General features: G+C 46.1%; 1 protein-coding gene across 6 annotated transcripts in view; it reads left to right on the forward strand.

The window, feature by feature from the left end:
* The window catches only part of raph1a (Ras association (RalGDS/AF-6) and pleckstrin homology domains 1a), a 342,525-nt gene that overhangs the window by 260,368 nt on the left and 71,445 nt on the right, over positions 1-10,712 (forward strand). For all 6 annotated transcript variants that reach the window (XM_070876085.1, XM_070876083.1, XM_070876086.1 and 3 more), the window contains 2 exons: positions 2,986-3,145; positions 7,191-7,312. In XM_070876085.1, coding sequence (XP_070732186.1) covers positions 2,986-3,145; positions 7,191-7,312 — 282 coding nt within the window. The remainder of the gene's footprint in view (positions 1-2,985; positions 3,146-7,190; positions 7,313-10,712) is intronic.

Below are 10,712 nucleotides of genomic sequence, written 5' to 3' on the forward strand. Positions count from 1 at the left end.
GAAAGATAAATCAGCTACTGAAAATAGAGCAGTCCTGCCTTGCCGACTGCAGAATGTACCGGCTAGCCCTTTGGCTAGGGCTAGGGGCGGCAGGCAAGCATGACTAAGGGTGAGGGATTTTTTTTTTTTTTTTTTACAGTTCCTAAATATGAGGTGATAATGGAACATGATTCAGTCTTATTGCAAAATATCTTTTATTGGAAAGTTTACAATGCACTTCAACAGCAGCAACAACAGCAAACAAAGGCTGCACCCATCCCTCACCCACATCTCGGGGAAAATGCACTTCCTCATAGGGTCGGTTGATGGTGGCGGGGTGGGGGTTGGGGGGCCCGGCTTGGGTGTCACCGGTGGCTGGTGCGTGGATTGAAGTGGGAGTGGCATCTGAGTAACTGGCCTTTGTGCCCTTATTGCAGCAGCTAGCTCCCTCATGACATCTGCCATCGTTTGCACACCCTCTGAAATGCCCGCCCTCTGTTCCCGTCTCAGTGCTAATATTTCTCCCGACAATGTCGCAACCTCATCACGCACCCCACTGACTGTCGCCACGAGTGATCTTGTAAGGGCATTGGTGGTCTCACCCAATGACATCACCTGATTAACATCTGATGAAGGCTGCATCTCAGGAGAGACTGGTCGGCGTCTCCTTCCCCTCGCCGTGGGTCTGCCTGGTGGCACCTCTACAGTGCGAGGCGTAGGCTAGGACGGTAGGGCACTGGGTGTTCCAACATGCATTTTACCACCACCACTGGGACCCGCAACCTCGGAAGCTGTGGAGGTTTCTGGCAGTGTGATGCCCTGTACTATGGACTGATCCATATCACAATCAGCATTCTCCTGTGAACACATTTCCATGGAACCCTCTTCCCCCTCTCCCCCCCCCCCCCCCCCCCCATCCGTCTTGGTCTGGAGCGCACGGATCTGGATCTTCTGGTGGATCATCAGGATCTTCAGGATTGTCCTCTTCTGCAAAATACAACAGATCAGTCAAATGGTTAGTAGCACAGGAGGGGGCAGGATGGGTGGTATGAGTAGTCTCGCGCGTAGCAGGCCAGTCAGCAGGTTGATTTGAAGGGTGACGATGCATTTTAATGACTCACCCTCACCCTCGTGTCTGGGCCCAGCTTGTGCAGAGCTGATTCTTTTTCTGAAGGTGCGACTCAGCAAGGCAGCGACCCTCTGTTCCAGGGGTAATAGTTGGTGCAGATTTGGCGGCCCTCCTCCTGTTTTAAGTCTTTCCCTTTTGTTGTGGACCAACTTCTTCTGCAAATATGAAAATATAACTTTTCACACATGGCGTGCTTCTGATGAGTGGGTCATACACAGATGGTCACATTAACAATTGCAATTCCATTTAAAGATGAAGATATTACTTACACTCACTGCGTGACCAACGTCCTGCCATTTCTTTTTGCACTGGCTTCCAGATCTTGCGATATTCACCCCTGCGGAGTATTCTTCTGCAACTAGGTTCCATCGTCTTCTCATTTCTTTGGGTGGAACTTTTGTGGGATCACTCTTACTGATATCCAGCTCCAGCCATTTCTCCTCAATGACAGTGACTAGTTTCTCCACTTTCTCATGGAGGAAATTCTTTGCTCTTGTTGCACGCTCTTGCATCATTGGTGTATTGGACTTACACTCACCTATGTAGCACTTCTTTCCACTCCCTCAGCCACCCAAAAATCACTTCACAACTTATCTTTATATATGGTCGTTTGCCAATGCTGCTGAGGCACTGAAGACGCTCTCCCTTTAATTGGCCAATTGCCAAGCTTTCTGCTCTAGTGCGCATGCACGCTGAAACGCGCATTGCGCATGCCTGCACGCTCAAACGGACGTGCGTCCCCCTGCCCACACTCAAGGTGACGCTGGGCCCAAGCCCCACCCCCCTGCCGGCTGCACTGAGCAAGTGCGGCCGAAGCTCCGCCCCTCTTTCCCCCCCCCCCCCCCCCCCTTAGTCTCTGCAGCGCCACGCCACAGGACCAGAGCAATGAAGGAGTGGCCAAATTGAAAGATAAATTTTCGGCGAGTTTTTTGCCCCACAAAGTCGGCGTACTACGGATAACTATGCCGCTCTGGGCGGCTGGGGAAATTTGGGCCCCAAATATTTGTGTGTTAATATATAAATGTGTGTATATGTTTGTATATATGTGTATTTAGGAATTTTCAAAGAGTATTAAAAGGTATAAATCTACCTGAGTAATCCAGCATTTTTAAGCACCAAAATGCTGTGTCCCAGTCGGGATGGTAAGAAGTGAGTGGCAACTCTCCATCTCAGTGAAGTCATATCAGTTAGGCTGTCCTGGGCGGTGGGCAACGGGTAGGGGAAGGGAAGCGAGGAACCAGCAAGTAGTGACAAGGTACCTTCCTTGGGTGAGTCAATCCACATAACTCATGTTCATCTTTTGATAATTGGGTCACTCTTCAACTTAACAGACTGACAGCTGGCCAGGTGGTGATCCGACATTGGTAATCTCCTACACTTCTATCCATATTATTTATGACTGAAGTAAGGAAATGAACACCACAGTCAGGTGTGACCTGGTACACTACAGTGCTGCCTTAAGAATGCTTGGAAACTTCTGAGCCAGTAAATTATAGAGTTCTTTCGGAGCAACATGAGCAAGTGCATCTCTTACAATCTGACAAAGGTTCAGTTGAACATGAAGGCATGAGGTGTAGCCACACTTATTGGGGATTCAGCTTGAAGCTTTGTCATTCTCAACCCTTCTTTATTCTGCTTGGTACAAAGATACAAGTTAACTAATAAGGTAAGTGTTTATTTGTATATTAAAAAGTGTGGGTGATCCGATACTAGGCTGCTGCTCTGAAAACAAGGTAACTAGTAAAGTATGTATGAAGTATGAAGAACACTTTCGGGCTGCACAAATTTCTTGGGAAACTAGATCAAGAGTATTGATGTGTGTTGATCTTTGTAGGTAATAAAGTAGAAAGTCCATCTGTCTGATCCTGTCCTTGCAGCTGGTGATACGGGTCCACATGTCTGATGAGAGCTCCAAAACTATGATGGTTGATGAAAGACAAACAGTCAGGCAGGTGCTGGACAACCTCATGGATAAGTCCCACTGTGGATTCAGCTCAGATTGGTCATTGGTGGAGACAATTCCTGAGCTTCAAATGGGTGAGTTGGTGGGGCTCAGCAACCCATTGTATATTAGATGTTGTAATGTGCTGGAAATTAATTTCTGGTCTTCTGGATGGGTGTGTTCATAAAATGTTTCCAGACCTTAATGCTTTTTTGGCCCTTTCACCCTATCGACCATGTTTGATTCACCATTTCTGTAGACTGCATATGTTCATCTGTACTGTCACCAGGCATCTATAGTAAGTTGCTACCAATATGCTGCAAGAAGAATTTGCTTTTGTAACCGAACATTCATCTTACTTTGCAAAGTATGATTTTCTCCTCGGTGTTCTCCCCCCTCCTCCTGCTCAGAGGACATTGACTCCTTGGTGAACAGCTGCATGGGTTCCAATTGCCTTCAGACATCTTGTCCAAGTGCCCATTATTTCTCCTTTGCGTATTGACAGTTCCACCACAAGAGCAATACAACCAAGGTCTATCCTGTCCTTGTGGTGTCCACATTAGCACCTCCACCGATGATTGGCAGGGCAGCAATTGTCAGGGGAACGTAGATTTAAATGCCAACTGGATACTGTATAATAAATATGTCCTCCGCTTCCAATCAGGAGAGAGCGCCACACTTTAGAGCAGAAAAAGTGTCTTGTACATTGCTATCCTATAAAACCATTGTGGGCCACCCCGTCCTGAGAAAGACCGGCTCATGTTTGGTGCAGAGATGCGGCGGGAGATCGTGGCGGAGGTGCAACGAGTGTTTGTGGCGGAGGGGCAGAGCAGGTCTCTAGTCGTCCTGGTTAACCCTTGCCACTGGATAAAGGCCTAGTTCTGTCAAGCCCATGTGGTGGCTGATGTGCAATGGTCACCACAAGTTTTTCTTAAAAAAAATCCACGCTCAGGCATCTTCCACCCTCTCAATTGGAGTTCAGGACTGGAACATCGGGTCCTTCATTGAAACATCTGTGAACTCATGTGAAAGCAAGTCATTCTCGTTCGCGGGACCGCCTATGATGATGACAAGAATTGCACCTAAGCCAGTGCATTTTACTGTTGTATGATGCTCTTGAATTCATGATCTCAAATTGCTCCTGTTACTGTCACCAGTGACTAACCTATACTACACCCCAGTGTTATACAGTTGAAAATGCTCTTTCCAAGCACAACCCAAGTTTAGAAAGGTGGAATCTAGAATTGTACTGGTTGATTTTCTCCACAGTTGAAGTTGACAGAATGTGAAAATTCCATACACCCGCTATTATGCTGTACTGAAATCCTAGTGACAACACTGTATATGTGCTTTGGTTTTATAATAGAAGACTTTAATATTGAGAGCAGGAATGACTTGTGGTTGTCAAATCTCAGTAGGGACTAGCAATCACAGTCTCACTGTTCATAATGCTGCTCAATAACTCTCAAAACTTGGACCAATGCCAAACACAGTTTAAATCAGCACATTCTGAAAAGCAATGGATTTTTAGAAGTATCACCAAAAATTTTAAATTCAGAATTATACACCTGCTCAGTTGTCAAACTAATATGGTCTCTCCAACCAGTGGGTTCTTTCATGCACATTAACAAAGGTCAAATTAATTGTTTTCCAAGATTATTTACAATTAGAGAAGCACTTGTGAAAGAATGATATTCACAGCCCTGAAATACACTATTGTATGATTAGACATTGGGTCGTTTGGGTGCACTGCTGAACTCAAGCTGCTCAGCCCACTTACAGATCAGTGACGAGCACTGCTACAGCTAAGAGAATTTCAAGGCAGACTAATCTTTTAAGACAACTTAAATCATCATCTGGGGATTACAGGAAACTGAAATGCTGCTGTACAGTCAGTTTCTAGGGGAGGCAAGTAGTTTTTACTCCTAGTTAAGGTGCTCTGTATAGTCACGTTTGTAGACTGAAGGTGTGCTGCTTTCTAAACAAATTGCAGATCCTTGCTGTTCTCTGAGGGTAAAAGAAAATCCACGGTAAGATGTGCACTGGAGCTCCGTGGTGCGTGTGTGCTCCAGATTGTAATTACAAAGACGAGGGAAATTAAAATTTAAAACATTCATCTTGTAATACAATTATAATAAACCAAATTAATATATCTAACCCTTTCGGCATGCTTTGTGAAGGGCCATATAAATATATCTCATTATTCGGCATACTTTTGCCTGTTTAGGATATTCTTGATGCATTTTGGTGTCTGATGGCCAGTCTTCATTCCCCAGTTGTGTGCTTCTACTTCCCCATGAGCTAATTAGAAAGGATCCAGTGACTGTTTACACAATGGTATCTGTGTGTCGGGTGGACCTTGTATGATCCAATGAAGAGGAATGGTCTTAACACACCCCACAAGTGCAGTATTATGGAAAGAGAATAACTAAGGCGGCATTTACACTTCAACTGTAGCATCAGTTCAAAATGGCTTTGTGCCAGCAACGAGCAGTTATGTAAATCGGAAGTCGGGACCTGCCCTAACGTGGGAATGATGCGGAGGAATACTTCCTCCTCCAGAGGCACTCCGTCCACTTCGCTACAGTCAGGTCAGGCTCTGTAAATAATATAATGGCAGCCAAACACTTCATCCATGAGGATAGCAGATGATTGGGCCATGGCTGATTGTGGATATATGCACTTCTGTTGGGTCCTTAGTTGTCACTGCATTCCTGATCCTGCGATGCTTGAAATAACTTATCTGCAGACTGAACTATTGGATGAATTTCAGATATTCAAGACGCAACTGGTTTTTTTTAAATCATTTGAGTCAATATTATGTGCACACCTGCCAGGTTAAATTGCACTGCAAGATATTTAGACCATTTGAGTGTCAGATGTAAATGATCAATTAGTACACAATCTAGTGGTAGAGCTGGTGAAATGATTGACAAAAATCCACTGTGGAGGGTGTAATGCGATCAAACAAACTGAAAATCGTCACTGTGGGTTTTTATCTAGCTGTTGAGTGAAAAAGCCTAGGATTTGGACTGGTCTGGTTGGAGTTGAATTAGGTCTGGCCCGGCAGGTTATGAAGCTGGTCTGGCTAGGTAGGTTATGGATCTGTTCTGGCTCAGTTTGATTTGAATTTGGTCTGGCCCGGTGGGATTTGAATTTGGTCTGGCCCGGTAGGATTTGAATTTGGTCTGGCCCGGTGGGATTTGAATTTGGCCTGGCCCGGTGGGATTTGAATTTGGCCTGGCCCGGTGGGATTTGAATTTGGCCTGGCCCGGTGGGATTTGAATTTGGCCTGGCCCGGTGGGATTTGAATTTGGCCTGGCCCGTGGGATTTGAATTTGGCCTGGCCCGGTGGGATTTGAATTTGGCCTGGCCCGGTGGGATTTGAATTTGGCCTGGCCCGGTGGGATTTGAATTTGGCCTGGCCCGGTGGGATTTGAATTTGGCCTGGCCCGGTGGGATTTGAATTTGGCCTGGCCCGGTGGGATTTGAATTTGGCCTGGCCCGGTGGGATTTGAATTTGGTCTGGCCCGGTGGGATTTGAATTGGGTCTGACTCGGTAGGATTTGAATTGGGTCAGGCCCGGTTGGATTTGAATTGGGTCAGGCCCGGTTGGATTTGAATTGGGTCAGGCTCAGTAGCCATTGGCCTACACTGAGCCATTATGCTGCAGCAATCCGGTGAAAATTCTGTTTCTGAAAGCTGCAGAAATAAAATTGTTGGCAGTTTTCTGTACAAACTGTAGTGAGGCTTGGAACTATTGTGGCTGGGGTTGTAGTGGGTTAAGTGTGGGAGGTGGTAGTGTTTTCTTTCTCCAGAACCCCTAATGTGACAACTATATCTAAAATGTTAAAAGGCTACCATTCATCAGCTAAGGGTCCAAACCAACACTTCAAAAACATTGAAACACCCTGTTTCTAAATGGTAGGAGCTGCAGAGGGGCTCGATAAGCCCGTAACATAACTGAGGCTAGCAAATCTGAGTCGGCTAGTTGGCTATCGGCAAAATTTGGTCAGTCTATTAAAACAAAGTCCACTGGTTCGAATTCTCTTTGTTTTTGTTTCTTTCCTCTTGCTGTGTTCCATCAGTTTTTCAAGTACAGTTTTCCCACACGATCCTTATATTTTCTTTTAATTTCAGAGCGGATCTTTGAAGATCACGAAAATCTAGTGGAAAACTTGCTGAACTGGACTCGGGACAGTCAGAATAAGCTCATGTTTGCTGAACGCATTGAGAAATACGCACTTTTTAAAAATCCACAGGTATGTGAAACTTCTGAGGAAAGTGGCAAGTGGTGGGCCTTACCCGTCCTGTAGAATTACTTCCTTATTTTGCCCTCTTGCAGACCACTTGCATTTATTCTGCAGTGGTGTCTTGATCACTGACTACCGTAAGTTATTTCCACACTGCTTGTAACTGTCCTTAATCTTCTCATTTTTATTGTAATACAAATGCTAAGACTTGGATCATAGTGATGTCAGTTCAGATGACATCTATAAGCCACAAGGGTTTTGCGCTCTTGTTTTATGACAGTGTGATCTTTCATTAAATTGCTGCTTTATCACTCGTGGTTGGACCATCTATAATTTATGGATTTAAAACTGATAAGTTCCATGCTCCCTTGCCTGGAGCACAGAAATGAGCAGCTGGAATTGAGTGTTTGAGCTGAATGGAAATTGAGACATATTGAAGTGGCCTGGATGGATGACATGCCCAGTTGTCAGGTTCTTGCCTCACACAACCTGGGTTCTGAGGTTCGAAGTCCTAGACTACAAGCCAAGCACTCTGTGAGCTTCCTTCAGCTTGTCTGGAGCTGTTTGAGTGCACAATACTTCAGCTCCCTTGACACAAATGTCATTAATTTTAGCTAGTGTGCTAGTTTTTTAATTTTAGCAAAGGCCAACTTCATGTTTTTCTCTAATACTGTTCCATTTTTTTCACATGCCATCCGTTCCATTTCCCACACATCTCTCACTCCTTCCCCTCAAAGAACCATGATAGGGCTTCGCTTGTCCTCGTCTTTCACCCCACCAGCGTCCACATTCAACGGATCATCCTCCGCCATTTCTGCCACATTCAGCGTGATCCCACCACCAGACACATCTTCCCCTCCCCTTTCAGCATTCCAAAGGGACCGCTCCTACCAGAACACTCTGGTCCACTCCTCAATCATCCCCAACACCCCCTCCCCTTTCCACAGCATCTTCCTGTGCAATCACAGAAGAAGTGCAAGTAAATTGCTGTTTCACCTACACTTTTACCTCCAACCTTCCCACTGTCCAGGGCCCCATACACACCTTCCAGGTGAAACAGCGATTTACATAGAAACATAGAAAATTGGTGCAGGAGTAGGTCATTCGGCCCTTCTAGCCTGCACCGCCATTCAATGAGTTCATGGCTGAACGTGCAACTTCAGTACCCCATTCCTGCTTTCTCGCCATACCCCTTGATCCCCCTAGTAGTAAGGACTTCATCTAACTCCTTTTTGAATATATTTAGTGAATTGGCCTCAACAACTTTCTGTGGTAGAGAATTCCACAGGTTCACCACTCTCTGGGTGAAGAAGTTTCTCCTCATCTCGGTTCTAAATGGCTTACCCCTTATCCTGAGACTGTGTCCCCTGGTTCTGGACTTCCCCAACATTGGGAACATTCTTCCTGCATCTAACCTGTCTAACCCCGTCAGAATTTTAAACGTTTCTATGAGGTCCCCTCTCATTCTTTTGAACTCCAGTGAATACAAGCCCAGTTGATCCAGTCTTTCTTGATAGGTCAGTCCCACCATCCCGGTGAACCTTCGCTGCACTCCCTCAATAGCAAGAATGTCCTTCCTCAGGTTAGGAGACCAAAACTGTACACAATACTCCAGGTGTGGCCTCACCAAGGCCCTGTACAACTGTAGCAACACCTCCCTGCCCCTGTACTCAAATCCCCTCGCTATGAAGGCCAACATGCCATTTGCTTTCTTAACCGCCTGCTGTACCTGCATGCCAACCTTCAATGACTGATGTACCATGATACCCAGGTCTCGTTGCACCTCCCCTTTTCCTAATCTGTCACCATTCAGATAATAGTCTGTCTCTCTGTTTTTACCACCAAAGTGGATAACCTCACATTTATCCACATTATACTTCATCTGCCATGCATTTGCCCACTCACCTAACCTATCCAAGTCGCTCTGCAGCCTCATAGCATCCTCCTCGCAGCTCACGCTGCCACCCAACTTAGTGTCATCTGCAAATTTGGAGATACTACATTTAATCCCCTCGTCTAAATCATTAATGTACAGTGTAAACAGCTGGGGCCCCAGCACAGAACCTTGCGGTACCCCACTAGTCACTGCCTGCCATTCTGAAAAGTACCCATTTACTCCTACTCTTTGCTTCCTGTCTGACAACCAGTTCTCAATCCACGTCGGCACACTACCCCCAATCCCATGTGCTTTAACTTTGCACATTAATCTCTTGTGTGGGACCTTGTCGAAAGCCTTCTGAAAGTCCAAATATACCACATCAACTGGTTCTCCCTTGTCCACTCAACTGGAAACATCCTCAAAAAATTCCAGAAGATTTGTCAAGCATGATTTCCCTTTCACAAATCCATGCTGACTTGGACCTATCATGTCACCTCTTTCCAAATGCACTGCTATGACGTCCTTAATAATTGATTCCATCATTTTACCCACAACCGATGTCAGGCTGACCAGTCTATAATTCCCTGTTTTCTCTCCCTCCTTCTTTTAAAAAGTGGGGTTACATTGGCTACCCTCCACTCGATAGGAACTGATCCAGAGTCAATGGAATGTTGGAAAATGACTGTCAATGCATCCGCTATTTCCAAGGCCACCTCCTTAAGTACTCTGGGATGCAGGCCTGGGGATTTATCGGCCTTCAATCCCATCAATTTCCCCAACACAATTTCCCGACTAATAAGGATTTCCCTCAGTTCCTCCTCCTTACTAGATCCTCTGACCCCTTTTATATCCGGAAGGTTGTTTGTGTCCTCCTTCGTGAATACCGAACCAAAGTACTTGTTCAATTGGTCCGCCGTTTCTTTGTTCCCCGTTATGACTTCCCCTGATTCTGACTGCAGGTGACCTACGTTTGTCTTTACTAACCTTTTTCTCTTTACATATCTATAGAAACTTTTGCAATCCACCTTAATGTTCCCTGCAAGCTTCTTCTCGTACTCCACTTTACTTGTACTACAGGTGTGATGTCCGTAAACCTCTGGACTGAGGCCATTCCGGATTCCGGGTCTTTCCGGATTTCGGAACGTCTTTGCCTTGGCCGGGGACGGTAGGTAAGGGAGGGGATGTCAGGCGGGGTCGGTAGGGCCCGTCCGAGGTGGGGCCGGGGGAGGTCGGGCTGAGGCAAGGTCGGGCGGCCGAGGCGGGGGAGTCTGATTTCGGAACTTTTCCGGTTTCCGGATGACCTCGCCACAGATCGGCCCGGATTTTGGATGTCACACCTGTACTTGCAATTTAGTATACTGTATTCGCTGCTCACGATGCCTTCTCTACATTGGAGAGATCAAACGTAGATTGGGTGACTGCTTCGCGGAACACATCCATTCAGTCCGTAAGTGTGACCCCAAGCTTTCAGTCGCCTGTTACTTTAATTCGCCTCCTCCACTGTTCCAACGAAGCTCAACGTAAGCTCGA

The sequence above is a fragment of the Pristiophorus japonicus genome, chromosome 3 (assembly GCF_044704955.1).
Source record: "Pristiophorus japonicus isolate sPriJap1 chromosome 3, sPriJap1.hap1, whole genome shotgun sequence".
Taxonomy (NCBI): Eukaryota; Metazoa; Chordata; class Chondrichthyes; family Pristiophoridae; genus Pristiophorus; species Pristiophorus japonicus.